This window comes from Myripristis murdjan, chromosome 17 (genome assembly GCF_902150065.1).
Source record: "Myripristis murdjan chromosome 17, fMyrMur1.1, whole genome shotgun sequence".
In the NCBI taxonomy this organism is placed as follows: domain Eukaryota; kingdom Metazoa; phylum Chordata; class Actinopteri; order Holocentriformes; family Holocentridae; genus Myripristis; species Myripristis murdjan.
In genome coordinates this window covers 10,615,011-10,631,782 of record NC_043996.1, presented here as the reverse complement: position 1 = coordinate 10,631,782, position 16,772 = coordinate 10,615,011, and the positions used below count along the sequence as shown (strand labels likewise).

The following is a 16,772-nucleotide window of genomic DNA, read 5'->3' as shown; positions in this document are numbered from 1 at the left end:
AATCAGCTGGACCTAACATTTATCAAAAATGTTTCTCAGCAGTATCAGGAGTATTCCATGTCCAAGTTCAGGCTTTTTAGCTGTTTTTACTATAGATCTCCAAGGGAAATGCACACCCCATCCATAAAACGTCTTACATGACATGTAGTGCAAAAAGTGCAACGTGATGCACCAAATATTTCAGTTAAGTGAAATATTATACTTGTATATTATATATACAAACCCTCCTCTTCATTGTAGGAGAGCATACAAGTTTGTAACTACTAACTATACATACATCAGTATAACAAATGATATGACTATCATGACTTGTCAGGGGAATTGTCCGAAGGCGCCGAATCTCCAGAGAGTGAAGAGAACAAGAACAAAGCCGATGGTGAGTTATTTGTCCTGCAGTGCAGTCCACCACTATTGATATGCAGTCAAAATAGAGTATGAAATTAAAGCTTGAATTAAACCAACAGCCACTGGGTACACAGAGTAAACATACCCAAGGACTTGTTTTTATTTTTATCATTATTATTTTTAATTCATTTGCAATTTATAGGTGTTGCATTGTGCCAGTGCTAATTCAGTCTTTTTAGCTTGCCATGAAAACTATTTTTGATGGAAACCCTGCTCTGTGAGGTGAAGGAAACCGGGAGTAAAGTTTCCATTGTAACAGTTTGGATGTATAGTCATAGGAAACACTGGGGCCGGAAGTCTTTTTACTATAGAATCAACAGAAGTTGCTTTATGAATTAAATCATGAGAACAAAATTAAAGCATAATGCAATAAACGGAACAAAAACTCGAGAGATTTGTTTTCCCCCATATGAGCCCATTGAGTTGTTTACCTGTTTAAACATGACTGTCTGGATATGACCTGATCAAAATATTTCCCATTTGGTTCTCCACAGCAGAGGAGATGGACTAAGGGAGCTGGGGAGCAGGTGAGTGTGCTGCTGCACTGCTGTCGACCCAAACCTGCTTTCCCCCCCCCCCCCCCCCCCCATGTGGGACGACTCAGACTCACACCAGAGGGAAGGACATTTCTGGGGCTGCGTCGCCCTCTACAGGACACCGAGAACACTGACATCATCACTTGCAAGCTCTCTCTCTGATCAGCTGTTTTTACTTTTCCTGTCCCATATTTATATTCTTGGGATCCTAAGCAAAGAGTTTTTTGGCCAGCTTCTCTACCCGTGTGCATTATTTCTTCCTTCCTGCCTATTACTAAACACAGCACGGATGAAGTGAAGATTTCATGATCTGAAGATGACCATGTCAATGAAGAAGATGGAGACAAATTAAGGAGAAGCCGTTGAAAGACTCTGTTACTGTAGGCGATGCTTTTCAGTTTCAATTTGGTCGCATTTTGCCACATTCGGAGCTGCATGTTTATCTCAGCCACCTTGACATGTAGCCATTGTAGAAGTCCAACTTTTTACTATGTACTTGCTGTGGTACAGCTTCAATTTCCTCTGTTTGTTTGAAAAAAAAGTAAAGTTTATCTTCCTGAATAAATAGCTGATTGAGAGAGATCAGGTTTTGTGTTACAGTTAAATGATTTAGTCGGTAACAGAAGTGCAAGCTTTCTGCCGAATGCGTGACAGGGACTTCTACAACTGCTGCTGCTGTATACGCAGTGCAAAGGTGACAAACGCAGATCTACTGATCTTCCGAGTTCTGCAGCGCTAGCATTTTAGAAGTAACTAGTATACACTCCTAAAACAAATCCACACAGCCTAGGAAACTGTAAAAGTGGTTCATGTGCAGCTTGAGATTCAAAGTAAGGATAGTCATTTACAGACCATGCTCCTAAACTGCTTCCCTGTGCTTCTGGAGCACCTGCTCTCTTTGGACAAATATCACTGTGGAGCCCTAATAAGCTGATTAGGGCCGGACCTCCTGCTGTGTCCTCTTGCTTCTTCCTGGACAAAGCCCTTCTCTCTGCTTAGGCTACTGCAGAAACCTGTTCCTATCATTTGTGGCTTGACTTTTCTTTCCCACCTTCCTACCAAGATTACTTTCTTACTGCAGTTGCTCAGATAGTGTAAATTTATTTTATCTTGTTTTTATTTGATTTAATTTAATGGGTTTTTTATTGCATTTTTTTTATGGCATTTTAGTTTATTTTGCCTTGGTGTTTTTCTTTTCTACCTTCCTGCCAAGTTACCTTTCTTACAGCAATTGCTCCAATATTTTATCTTATTTTATTTTATTTTATTTTGCTTTGGTGTTTTTTGCAGGTCGATACCTTCTTTCACTTTCTGTGTTTGTCTTCTTTGTATAGAGAGGCTGTAAATCTCTGGACATGAGGGAGTAGAAATGCTGCGAGCCCACAATCCACCGACATATATTTTTGGATGTAATGTAAAGATAACTGTTGTCAAATGTCCAAAAATTAGAATCAGACTTTTTGCATTTCAAACATATCACTTATATAAATGCATTCAAGCTTTTGTAATACTGTATATACACAACCTTTTCATTTACCTTATTATTTTTTTCTTTGCAAAGCTTTTATTTGTGATGCAATGTTGTATATGATTAATGCACTGGATGTGTCAAATATCTTCATACGTCACTGAGCTTTGGCTTTTTATCAGAAACGGTGAGGTCTCTGCTTAGCGTTCCTTCAACAGGAGACTTCTGTTCTCGATGCCTTCTTTCATGTGCTCAAGCTGTAGCAAAATGTCAATATTGTGGCTGAATTAGAGGATTATTTTATGGTTGTCCTACAGCTACAGCGGCTTTATCCTCTAGGTTGTTGGTGTACTGTTTAATCGACGTGTTTACAATGTGCTTGTACAGCTACTAGCCAGCTGAATCCATCATGCTTTTGTGATGGCCGTGCATCCAAGGCTATGAGTCCAACCTGTAGCCGCTTCTTGGTCGTTTGCCAGGTTTCTAAAGCTTGATAGACACTTTATGTCGTGTATAGAAGATGCAAATATTACTTCCTGTGCATATGTAACATATTGAACCTCTCCAAAACTGGTTCAGCCTTTCTTTTCCTGTTTATGTGTAACTGGGTGTGAAAAGCTTTTCGGCAGTATTTGCAGGTGGATAGGTTTTCCCTTAAATTGTGCACCTTTTTGTTTGTTTTGTTTTGTTTTTTTTTTAACAGAAAATATTCTCTTTTCTTAAGTTCTTAATTCTTTTGGTGTACAAATCCCTTGATCGTGCCATTATCCTTGGCATATTCTATGGTTATTATAAAGGATACAGATGTATACTAGTACATAAACAAATATGTATAGTATATATGGGGATCAGAGGGGGGGGAATCGTTTAAAAAATAAGACTATATGAAAATAAGAATTCTGAAAACTCTTGAATTCTTATTTAGCCTTCGTTTTAATAGACATTCCCTGTTTTGATATCATAAAAGGGATATTATTATCATACTGGGATATAGTAGTTTATCACACAGTGTAACCGTGCTACTGTCTGTCATCAAACACAGTCAGTGGTTAGCAAACCGACTGGCTGAATGTGTGCCTATATATGTGTTTATCATTTTACATCTTTCAGCAGTAGGGAAATAAATCTTGTGATGTTGTATAAATCTGCGCTAATCAAGTTATAGTCCAGAAACATTAATATCTTCCCCACGATATCATGCACTAAAGACTCTACTTTGATATTAGACTCTGTTGAAAAAACTATATGAGAACTAGTTTGTTTTGTATCGTCACCATTTCAGTCTGTTCAGAACTGTATATTTTGCAATCACTTGCTTTCACACCAACCATCTATTTCCATGCTTTTCTGTTTTTTCTGTTTGTGCTGTTAGTGTAGTGTTAAATTTTTTATTTGCTCCTTTTTTGATTCTGAGGATGGATTGTCCAAAAAAAAAAAAAGTCTCTCAGCTTCTCCAACATGTAATATGGCTTTCTGTTCTTTTCCGTTGGCCTCTCCCTACCTGCTTACGTTCTCCCACGTGTCAGACTGTATTATATGTTTTATTCAACCAACTTTGAAATCAGACAAATTCAAGTGGCTCAAAACTCGAATGTATACTGAATCTTTGTCAAATTTAGATTTCCTAATGGATTTCTAAAACTAGCCTGATAGGTGCTTCGTCAAATACATAGAACACGTTTTCGGTACAAAGGGACCAACGTAATGTCCAGTGGTCTTGTAGGCTCAGACGTTCACTTGCTACTCTGATAGCCTCTTCTATGAATATTTAGCAGGAATTTCTACCAATCATAATCAGAGGTTTAGCTGTATTTATGACATGTACAGACTTCTAAACATGGTGTTTTGTAATGGTTATCACGGAACAGGACATGTTGTTTGTTTAATGCTATGTTTCCTTGTTTAATCAGAATCACTCTATATGGTTGATATCACACTGTTCTAGTGGCGGATGTTTAGTTGGATGTTAGTGTGTGTGTGTGTGTGTGTGTGTGTGTGTGTGTGTGTGTGCATGTGTGCGTGCGTGCGTGCATGCGTGCGTGCGTGCGTGTGTGTGTGTGTTCACCTGCATGTTTGTGTGTGTGTATGTGTGTGTATGCGTGTGCTTGTGTGTGTGTGAAACAGCTAAAAAATACTTATGTGCATTTCTGATCTCCTCACTGTGACTTGCTCTCTCATTGAGTGTGTGCATGAGTGTGTGTGTGTGAGAGAGAAAGAGAGAAATAGTGATGCAGTGGAAATTGAAAAAGTGGGTAATATATGACCTCAAATCAATGATCATCTTCAGGCAAACACAACCACCAGTGTAAACAAAAAATCAATCACATTTTCATAAAATCATTTCATTCACTTAAAAGATCCTGTTATATAACTTACATGAGTCTGATACCATTTACTATATTATATGTATCATGTGTACTATTACATCATAAAGATTTATGTTGGCCTAAAAAGTGGGTAAAATATTTCACACATAAAGTGGACAAACTGAGTGAAGCGGGTTTACCCTCCACTGCATCCTTGAATCGAAAGAATGACCAAGACTGAGTGTGTGTACGTGTGTACGCATGTGTACATGCGTATACATATCTGTGTGTATGTGTGCACGTGTCTGTGTGTGTGGGTATGCATGAATGTGCATGCATGTGTGTGTTCCCACCCATGCCGGCCGGGCGGCCGTGTGTGCCACCACGCTCTGTGACTGCACAGCCGTATCAATAAATCTGGACTCAAAGGGCTCAGATCATGTCTGCCTGTCTTCTTTTCTCCAACACGGTCCTTCATAATATATCAGACTGAAAAACAGCTCACCTAAAACACATTATATATATATATATATATATATATACACACACACACACACACACACACACATATGTGTGTGAGGTTTCCATTCTGCGTTGATCTTTCTTGTCTCCTCCCCAATGGGAATGGATGAGTATCTATTTGTGGAGCTCAAAGCATAAAAAACCTCACACAACCCACCGGCCTCAGAAGAGCTTCACCGGGAACTATTTAATGCCACAGAACACCAGTGAAGTGGACCAAATCACACAAACATAATGACAGATAGATAGATAGATAGATAGATAGATAGATAGATAGATAGATAGATAGATAGATAGATAGATAGAGAAAAATTTACCCCATGAGCTTTTGCAGCATTTTCACACAATACCTTTTACATTAAACAACGTTCAAAATATGTATAAATAAGTTGTTGCATTGTGGAATTTCTTTCATTAACAAGCTAGACTAAAACGTTTACAGTTAAAACAAATCATGTCTATAAATCACAATATAAACAAAGTCAGCAGTGGATTGACAGTTAGTATTGTACTGAAATTATGGACTGGGCCTATAATGTCAGATCACACATCTTTGATAGGCAAAACTGTGTTTCCAGAGTACAAGCATAAGGGCTATGCTATTTGTTGAAAGTTGAAATGTCTTTTAACTCTCCTTTTTCCTTCAAATTTACTAATTTTTTTTTATTATTATTATTATTAATTGCAATTTAAACATCCAGAAAATGATTGTAATCCAAGTTTATGTGTCAGGTTCTTCATGTTTGTTGCTGACAACCTAAATGGCCCTTTAAATAAAACATAACCTTCCCCACTCTACACCCTCTCATACATCAAAGTTCTTGTGGGAATCTTGTTTTCCCTCCCAGGTGTCATATGAACTGGACTGTTCACGCACCACTACAGCTGTGGATATGTCAGGTGAGGGCCCTGAAGTAGAGAAATGTCATGTTACAGTTCCTCAGTGTCATCTAAGACAGCTAAAACAATTGTATGCAAAATGTTGATATTACTTATATATAGCTAAAAAGTTTCTTTGAGGTGAAACTGACCCCAAAGAAACAGGACATTGAAAACATAGCACCATGCTAAAGTCATGTTTACCAGTTGTCCCCATTAAATTAGGAGAGGTCATTTATATGAAGCAAAAAAGGATGTTATTCATGTATTTGGAGATATTAAACACATAAAATTGCCCCCATACATAATCAGGGGTTAGTTATTGTTTTCATAAAAAGCACAAGCTGGATTCAGCCACTAGATGTCTCTCTTGGACCTGGAATATTAGCTCCAGCAACTAAGTGGACTCAGGCTTCAGGGGGCCCTTGGCGCTGAAAATGACACATCAACTGACTTGATGTATACCATGACAATTTCCCAAGATAGTCATTGTATAGCTCTCTATCCACCATATAGGCAAATCCGTGAACATTAGACACAGAGCGCGTATTTATCACGAGCAGCATGCATATTCATGGGAAGGTTTGATGAAGCTCACAGAGGGATGTGTATGGGTTCTCAACACAGTGTTGAGTGCTGAAGCAGAAGGCGAACGTTAATTCAATTATACGGCAGCTGTTCCTTGGTGCCCATGGCCACTGTGTTTGCACTAGAACAGAAATCTTGTATTAGGTATCCTGCCATAAAAGACCATTGCCAGGCATGAGAATGGAGACCGCCTGCAACCAAATGCCATAAACACTATTTTCAAGAGCTTTAAATGTTTATTTTTGGTTTGACTGAGAAATTTGGTGAGGGTGCTATGATTTGTGTTTTTGTTTTTGTTCACCACTGAGGGCTTTGTGTGTGTGTGTGTGTGTGTGTGTGTGTGTGTGTGTGTGTGTGTGTGTGTGTGTGTGTGTTGAAGTCTTTATTCAATATCATAAAGCAGCAAAACACACAAATGAGTTTTCCCTAGTAATAATTCCAGTCAAGGTTGGTTGCATAGACATCAGTGTGTGTGACTGTTCCATCAATTTGGCACACAAGAGCTAATGCACAAATGGATACATTTTTTCTCTTTTTTGTGTGTCTGTGTGTTTACATGCTTGTGTTTATGTGATTCTACAAATGTATGGTCATTTGTGCACAGACAATAGCCGTGTGTGTGTGTATGTGTGTGTGTCTTTGTCTCCGAGTCCCCCAGTGTTCACATGCATTTGAGGATGGGTAAAGATTTTCTACGCATGCGAGTGTGTTTATACATATGTTGGTATTTGTGCCCCTCCTCACCTTCTGCCCCGGTCCTGGGCAGAGTTCCAGCAGTTCAGGGGTGCAGGAGGAGGAGAAGCAGGAGGAGGCTGTGAAGACATCCGCCAACCTGTCCCCTCATTACCTGTCTTCCTGAGCCTGGCTCTGTGTGATTAAATCACACAGCCGCTCGCTGGAACTGCTCCTCTGATGTTACGTGGGCCTGCTAATCAGTTTGCTTTGCCTTCATCAAAAGTAAACACATACACACATACACACGCATGCATTCACACAAGTATGCATAACAAGTGTAGGTGCAAACACCGACACAGGAACACACACACAAGCAAATGCAGGAAGGGACTTTCCTATACACACAATTCTTAAGTGCTGTTGTCCATACACAGAAGCACACAGGTGTAGAGAGATACTTACATTTAAGTGACGCAAAGATGCATAAAAATGACAAGAAAATCTGAAGCTATCGCCTCAATAGTGATTTCGTCATGAGTATCTACGTGGGAATCTGCTCCCCAACCTTTTCAGTATTGACACCATGCTCTACCCACTTAACAACATGACCACATCATGCAATATGTAAAGTAGAAATTACATAGCAAGCTGTGTAATAAGAATTAAACCCTGTCGATCCTTTGGAAAGTGCACAGAGCTCTATTTAGAGTGACTGATCGAGAGCCCAGAATCAAAGGGCCCTGTGGCATGAGCTGCTAGTGAGTCTGGGAATTGGCCCAACTCTTAAAGAGCCAAGCTTCCCTCATCTTGACTGGGGGCCGACCCCAAATAGGAAGAAGCTATTTTCTGCTGGCTGCCAAGCAGTTTCTTTCTGGACGCCTGTCAGGTGAGGTGTCTTGGCTGCCAACTGTAAGCCCTCAGGTGGGCACAGGGGGCAGGGCAGACTCCCATCATGGGTTTAGCGTTCTGACACACAGCAGATGAAGCCAGTTGCACAGGGCATTGAGCCCTCTGAGGCCTCTGAGGCTTGGCTCTTCAAGGCACAATGAAATGAAAAATGACTTTTTCATCTTATTAGATGGTTTTCCAAGTCATAATATCAACATTTTAACAGTAAAATATGCAGTTTATTTTTTATCTATTTTTATATCAAGGTCTCATTACAGTGACTTCCTAGAAAATAGTATTTATCTTCATTAGGTACTTCATGGCATGACAATAGACCTAACGACAATAATAATATCGCCAGATTGTCTCTCCACAATGGAAATCACATGGGTTTCTGTTTTTTCTTGCTCCAATATCCTGTGTTTGAACTGGAATTATGTCAAATTATGGAGGAAAGATAAACTCAGAATAGACAGCCGTTGATCGTTCGGTGAAGATACTTTATAGTAGTTAATTTAGAGAAATGACAGGTTGTGTGAGGTGTTGGCACTCAACACCCACCCTCATTTAAAGGTACTTTAGCTTCACCAGAATGATAAGAAGTGAATAAAAGAGCAAATTGTTCACACTTCTCTGTGGCAAGTGTGACTGGTGAAGGAGTAACATCGGAGTTGGTTCGTTACTTTTCAAATGATGTACAAGTGGAAAAACAACACAAAACAACAATGTGTTAACACTGATTTTCCATACTTCAACGCTCTGCAAGTACCATAAACTTCATTTAAAGGGAAAAAATATATACACTATGGGACAATTCTGGTGGTGTATTTTTCACATTCATAAAGAAAACAGGTTAAGCATACATGATGTGGCATCACATTGAGATAATCCCAGCACAGCTACAATGAAGTTTGAGAGCTGGAAGATTCTCAATAAACAACATGAGTTGAAAAATTACCCTTGTCATTATTTTATTTTATTTTATTTTATTTAACATTATATGTATCTTATTAAATTTTCAGTAACAATTTACATTCTATAAAGAGGGATGTATATATTGGGAGACAAACTAGTGAGTTATCTAGGTTTAGAAAAAATAATTGGAGGGACAAGCAACCTTTTTATCACACTGTAGATCTGTGTATCAATTAAAATACACACACACACACACACACACACACACACACACTCACTCACTCACAATCATACACACAGGAGATCCATTAATTTGTTCGCAGCATAAAGTGTGGTAATGACTGTCTTACATAAGAAACCCATCGCTATGAGATGTTGCGCAAATTGAAAGGGATATGAATTTCACTTTTTATTTACCAGATAAATAAAATTGCATGGGGTGGGATTTGTGCCAGCAGACAACTGAAATTTAATTAGGCCTGCTCCATAATGTTGTTTGCTTATCTAGAATGTTGGCATTTGAATCTGAATGTTAAAAAAAAAAAAAAAATCATTCTAATTGACTTACACCTTCAAAATGATTGTAATGTTTTGAATAAGCTCAATTCAAGCCATGATTTCAAAGCTGAAATCATGGTTTCAGGGATTTTCAGTAAGCTCAGAAAAAGCCACCTTGATCTGGCTTCAGGGGGCTTGTAAAATATATTTAGGTTAATTGTTTCATATCAAAGATTTCAAAGAGTAATTTTTGAATGTGTGCAGTGCTCAAGGTGTTTTCTTTTACAGGTGTTGCTTTTTTTATAGGCTCTCTAGGAGGAAATGCCACTTTGGGCTTGAGGCCACATGATCTGCAGTCCCAAGTTTGGCCACTATGCCAAAACTGCCACACAGGCTCTGCTCGGGCCTAAAGCACTCACCCGCTTTTTCCAAATGCTGAGGCCGCCCCTGCTCAAAAAATACATCACATACCAGGCCACAAAAACCTGCTTTCCCCCACAACCAGAATATATCATTTAAATGATAAAGTACACTGTTTACAATTCTATAAACCATAATAATTGTGTCTACATTTTACTTTCCTGTTTAGATCAACACACAGAACATTTGGCGTGTCAGTGCTATTAATTGTTCCAATTAACAGCTTGTCATTGTTGTTATTCTTAATACTTTTCCACATTTCTCCCTCCTTTGTCAGAATCAAGTAATCAGATTAACCCTTTTATCAGCTACTAACCAACCATTATTACAGAGAAATCTGCTCTTCACCTTGTTATCCTTTTTGCTTATTACCTACCATGCTGAGGTCATGGGTGCTCTAGATATGCATGTTTTCCCCTGCTTATTTATTCTCACTTGTATTATATACAACGCAGACCTGTCATCCAAGACACTGTGTGAGGTAAATGCTCTGTAATCTAATTGTGTCCACTGTTTGATTGTGTCCAATTCATTTAGAAGTAAATTAGAAGTATATAGCTCTATATATCTTAGCCGTCCTCAGATGAAAGAAACAAACATTTATGTCATTCTGTTAAACACAACTATGTACCAACCAGCATTAGAATATGTTTTATATGTACTTGTATGAGCCACATCAAGAAAATCAAGACGAGCTAACTAATCATTGACCTCTGTGGTAAATTAAAGCTTACAAATCTGTGTGCCAGCCTGTGTGTCACTGTAAACGCTTAAATGCATGCACTATAAAATTTTATTTGACCACTAGATGGTTTCAAAAGCACCGAGACAAACTTAGCATTTGTTATTATGTTCTCTGTTTGATTCGGTGTGTCTCTCACTCTTTAATTTTTCCATGAATGGGAGAGGGCAGCGCTTCTTTTAAACAACAGGGATTGCAGTCCAGCAACAAACTTTGGTTTATATAATTAAGACTCAAAAAATCTCCCCAAAGTGCAAATTAGTTCCAGGATTGTTGTGAGATCACACTGCACAGGTGTGATCTCACAACAATTGTGGTGGTGTTGAAATAAATACTGGCAATTTATTTGTGGTCCTTTAAAATCAGACTGTCCACCAGCTCTAATCACTTTCTCATCTGCCACTGAAAGTGATGCATGGCCACAGAGGATATACAGCTGCATTGCATTATGGGGCATCTCGGCATGTTTGGTAACAACAAAGTCAGAGATTCCTGCGGATGTAGCAGGCTTTACATCCAGCCACTTTTTGTGTAATTATATTCAATAAACTATAGCTGGAAACACAGTATAAGCCTCACCTACATGACACTGAAGTGTGTAGGAGAGTCAGAGAGAAGGTGAATGCTGAGGAGGGAACGAGGGGGAGGAAGAATCATATTGACCTCAAGAGTGCAGATTAGCCAGGAAAATGTGATCACGCAATTGTCAATCATCCCAACTTTATGTCTCCACATCTGATTAAAAAAACAAAAAACAACACACAAGTAAAGAATGATGTATACATCTCAACCCTGAGTGTCATACTTGCCATAGAGGCCTGATTCAATGTGTAAATGGGTGCACTGGAGGAAGAGAGAGAAGGGTTTCGGTGCTTTGTCTTCACGTCTCGTTAACTGTGCTGTGTACTGATGTGGTTAGGTGCCCTTTAAGGTATGCTTGTCTTTTGTGCAAATATAAATATTACAGCTGGCTCCCAAAATTTAATAACTTAAATGTGCTCTATGCAAAATACAGGGTGGACTGAGGTAAGAGCGTTTAGACTCAGCTGATGAAAAACATGGAATAAACATGTAATTTATTGGTGAATAAGGCTGACTTTCAAATTTTGTGCTTATTCCACATTGTATTAGCACTGGAATCAAAACAGCCTGCACTTTAATGCAGTTTTACATAATGTACCTTTAATGCATCAGTAAATAGATCCTATGTTGACCACGTTTGTCACAGCTGACGCATCACAGGACAAATACTAGTTATGTAATTATGACTGAGCACTTGAGCCCTATTCATAGGGACAATAAGAAATCCCTTATTTTTGTCATTTTCAAACTGTTAATCACTCTGAGTGACATTTCTGGCACTGGGAACGTCTTCTAACGCTACTGAAGTAGAAGCCAAGATTTACAAAATACTACAAAGGGAGGCCTTTTGGATCTTTGATGTAAAATCAATGACACTTAATGACATCAATGAAGAATTAGATCAGACTTGTTTCCTTTACAGCTACTAAAATCAAAAAATTTGCTTTCTGTGGAGAAGCACTTGTTGGCTAAGGTGTTGTCTTTTTGTGCAGTAGGACTCTTACTGTGACATTTGCTGTGCTCTTCCTGTTAGTCTTATTGTACGGCATGTTCACAGGTATTGGGCACAGCTGTAACCAACTGCTGACTGGTAGAATATTGCTGCATTTCATTAATTGTTTAATTTTGCTGTGTTGACTTCCCCTCGGCCCTCAGACGAGGCAACTTGTAGGCCACGTCAGAGGGAAAACGAGTGGGAGAAGAGCAGGAAATTAAATGGAATGCACTTTACAGTGTATGCAGTCGGCTCATGTTGCTATTTACAGGTAGAAATACCTACAGATTATATATGAGGCTGCACGGGTTTCTGTGGATGCAATATGTTGGCAATTGTTTATTTGACCTGCATGATGATGATGATGATGATGATTATTATTATTGTTGTTGTTGTTGTTGTTGCTGTTGTTGTTATTATTGTTGTTGTTGTTATGGGTAAGGTATAGAACAACAAGTACTATGACAGGTGAGTTGAATTTCCATAGGAAAGCTGTAATATTGTTTTGTTTATTTACACTTACATTTACACTGAATTATTTGGAAGAAACATCTTGTCCACAGCGTTTTCACTGCAGTGTGCAGTATCACTGTCTTTTTCTAGTTCAGCCCAGCACCATGTGTCTGCCAGTTAGCTGATGTAAACAACACAAGCCACTTTTGCTGTATTTTAAGATAACTCATATCAGCATACTGCAGTGTGAATATGTGAGGCTGCTGTGCAAAACACATACAAGTTGGTAGGTCACTGTGCATCACAAAGTAGTCGCTTTGGTGTAATAAATGTGACACCAAACTGAAATCCTCCAACAAACTTTTTCCCCAGAAGTTCTTCTGGGAAAGACTGGTACCCATCCACCTCAAACATTTTTGTTTGCTGTGACAGATACATCAAAGCAAGACAAGTAAAATGCATACACTCTCACTAACACAGAGCAGTCCATGACAGCCATTTGATCCAGCATCATACACTCTTACAGGACCATCAGGAAGTCCCCGATCTTGTGTCTGAGATTAGTTTAAACATACCCAAAGTGATTTCCTTCTGAACACATTTGGTTCGGTTTAAATTCAAAATGGTTAATCAAAACGCATTGTGTGTGTCCTTGAGGCTGAATAAACATGTTGAATGCATTTCCTACCTCAAAAGACATTTGCAAAGTGGCCACAAAGTACATGCTACATAAACAACACAGGGACCCAGTTTTCCCAGTGTGCATTTCAGTGGCACTAGTGCTACACACTACACTGGTTACCTTTAACATGATGTCCAGCGCAGAATACACAGGAGTCAGACGTCCCCAAACCTGTCAGTCAGTCACATGAATATATGTGATGTGTTTTTTAAATGTATTCATATAGACTATTGTCATGAAACATGGTGTCATCTGTTATACAGTATAATCTACAGAATACAGTCCACCATACATTAAACACAGCACTTCCATAAATTAAAAGCTGTGACTTTCTTTACTTAAATTCAACATTGCACCTTTTTTATTTATCACACTGCTATTTCGCTGCTATTGAAATGTCGTCTTTTACCACAACAGATTGTCACAGCCATTTTGAATGCGTGCGAACAGATCGTCCTTTGAAAAGGAAAGGGTGCCTCCAGCAACATTTCATGTCTGCTTCCCATCTCTCTCGCTGCAAACAGGACTAACATGTTTACATTATACATTTTCAAAAACATATCCATTATTCATATCCCCATATTTTAATACTATTAGCACATCGCTGCCGCCCACCTGAATACCTGCCTGTTTCTTATCAAAGGAGCAGTAGTTGGCATTACGGTTCAATTAATGTGTAAATGCCAGGAAATGAGCTTGGATTAAAAAATTATTCCATTACTGGACCCTCACTTAATTTTAAAGAGGATCTTCAAGGTGATTAGCGTGCCTGAAAGACCCTGCTGTCAGCTGTTGTATCTTGGACTTAGGCATGGCATGAAAATGGATGAAAGGTTGTTCTTAACTTCTCAGCTGAATGTTTGTGCAACAATGTTGATTGGCAACAGTGAACTCAACAGCAAGAGGCACACACACACACACACACACACACACACACACACACACACACACACACTCACACAATGTGCCCACCTGTGTGGGTGGGAGGTGGGGCCACTCGGCAGCTGAGTGGGGCAGCATATGGAGTCTCTAATTGGGTAGAACAGCACAGCTGGAGGACACCAGTCCAGGACCTGGCCTCTGGTAATCAGTCCCACAATCCTCAGCCCTCCTCTGCATGTCCACAGCGCCGCTCCCCTTGGGTGGGTGGTGGGTGCGCTCTCACTGCTGAAACTCAGCCATTAAATGTAGTTTCAAATGAGTTATTTTTTCCTGTTGCAGTGCTATTTAATTATAACACCCATTCCAGACCCATCTTTCTGTATCATATTTATCTTGTCAGCTGCAGTGACTTATATCTGACTCTCCAGCACTATAGGTCTAAAGGACAGTCCAAAAATAAAGCCCCAATGTCCCCCAAAACATATCCTTTGTAACACATAAATTGCTCACTTTGTCATGAGACATGTCAGTACAACGATTTACTGAGGATTACTGAAACTAACTGAAGTCTTGAGATTATTGCCTTTGCTTTAAAGACACACTATGAAAAATTGCTGAGAGTCAATTTAAGAGAGAACCCTTTAGAGTCATGACAAAAAATGTGGAGTGAGCACATTTGATGATTGAGTTTATGTGGTTTTCATTGCTGGACCGACTCATTGATAGATTACGTGCTTATTCCGTGTTTTTTGTCAGCTGAGACTAAATGATACTCACTTCAATCAACCTGCGGCAATTTTACATAAAGCATCTTTAACAATTTCCTGGTTAATCTCTGCCAGTCAGCTGCAGTTGTACATCTCTATTCTCCTCCGTGTAAAGTAGTGCATAATAAATAGTATGAATACATTCATGAATACAATGAAAATGAAATGGATTCATGTTTTATCACAGAATGAGCATCAATACGTTGAAGAGGACATACTCTGGGTGCTGTAATTGTTATTTGGAGTGTGAGTCGGCTCTCTAGGACAGTTTTGGATGGCTGTGCCCCAGGCAAAACATTTTACTCAGGAGATTTTAGTCGGAACCAATGATGCAATATTTTTTGAGGGAAAGGCACACATTACAGAAAGATCAAAGTGGTGTTTTTACTAAGGAAGGTGAGAAATAATTAATTTTATGTACAGCAACAGGATACTGGATATCTGAGGAAAGGTTGTACATTAACTGAAGGACACAGCTGGTCATCCTAACTTTTCTGCAGTGTCTTTCATTTTTGTGCTTCATTTTTTGTTTTGTTATGTGGTGCATATGTATGTTTTTAGGCTAGTTGGTCCAAATTCCCTTTCATGGACAATAAAGCTTCCTATTGTAATTGACACCTCACAGCTGGCAGGTAAAACAGTAACACAGTCAAGTACTGATGAGCACTGAGCAACCCTCCTGGAGCAAGGAGGGTTTGGTGCCTTGTTCCAGGGCATTTCGATGGTAGCTGTTAGGGGAGGGGAGAATGTTAAGCATCTACTCACCCAACTAGTCCAGGGATTCAAACTAGTAATAGTTCAACCACAATCCAGCTCTAACATGGAGTGTCTGCCACCCCAACAAGGATGACAAGGCTCAAGCATTTTGTGAGAGTAGGTGTGAGTTTAATTGTTGGAGTGGCTTTCAGGGATATCAATAGAAGGGGTGGGCAGGTGGGTAGGGGTTAAGGGAGAGGGGTACCCAAGTGTGGGTCATTCTAATTTTTATAGTCAATATATTTGTTTCTAAACTCCAGCAGTGAGGTTTGGATAGAGCAAGATAACGCAGCTTTCAGTGAAACCAGGGGGGTACGCAGCATACTGTATGGAATAGAAAAGTTAAAGTCACCGCCTGGTATCCAGTTAATGCATGTGCGTGTGAACTGAGAGCCAATTTGCACGCTACTCAACCAAGTTCACACAACGGTTTCACTCGCTCGAATCTGCGGTGTTGATTTACTGTACACCAAGTCCCTTCCACAAGCCTCCTGAATCACTTAACCTTGCACTCATCATCCAGAGGCAGACTCTCCTTAAGTGCTGACATCAATTGAGAAACACTTGCGGCTCAGCGTGCGATCGGTGGCACCTTCATTTGCAGTTCTGCACCTCGCACCGTGCCTATAAAAGCTGATAATGTGATAATTAAAAGAGCTGACAGGCAAGAACTGTCAGCGAGAGTCGAATAAAATCAAGACACCCTGATTTACTAACCTCTGCTATTTGTTATACCTCTCAAATTAGAACGCTTTTTCCCTTGAAGCACTGCCCATAAAATATCGATTGAAATAATTAATTAGATAAGAATTGT

General features: G+C 39.4%; 1 protein-coding gene across 1 annotated transcript in view; it reads left to right on the top strand.

Moving 5' to 3' along the window:
• pde1cb (phosphodiesterase 1C, calmodulin-dependent b) overlaps nt 1-5,141 on the top strand; it is a 58,760-nt gene extending 53,619 nt beyond the window's left edge. Inside the window, exons 16-17 of the mRNA XM_030073638.1 lie at nt 317-376; nt 900-5,141. Of these exons, the coding sequence (XP_029929498.1) occupies nt 317-376; nt 900-916 (77 nt within the window). The 3' untranslated portion in view covers nt 917-5,141. The remainder of the gene's footprint in view (nt 1-316; nt 377-899) is intronic.
• The last annotated feature ends 11,631 nt before the right edge of the window (nt 5,142-16,772 follow it).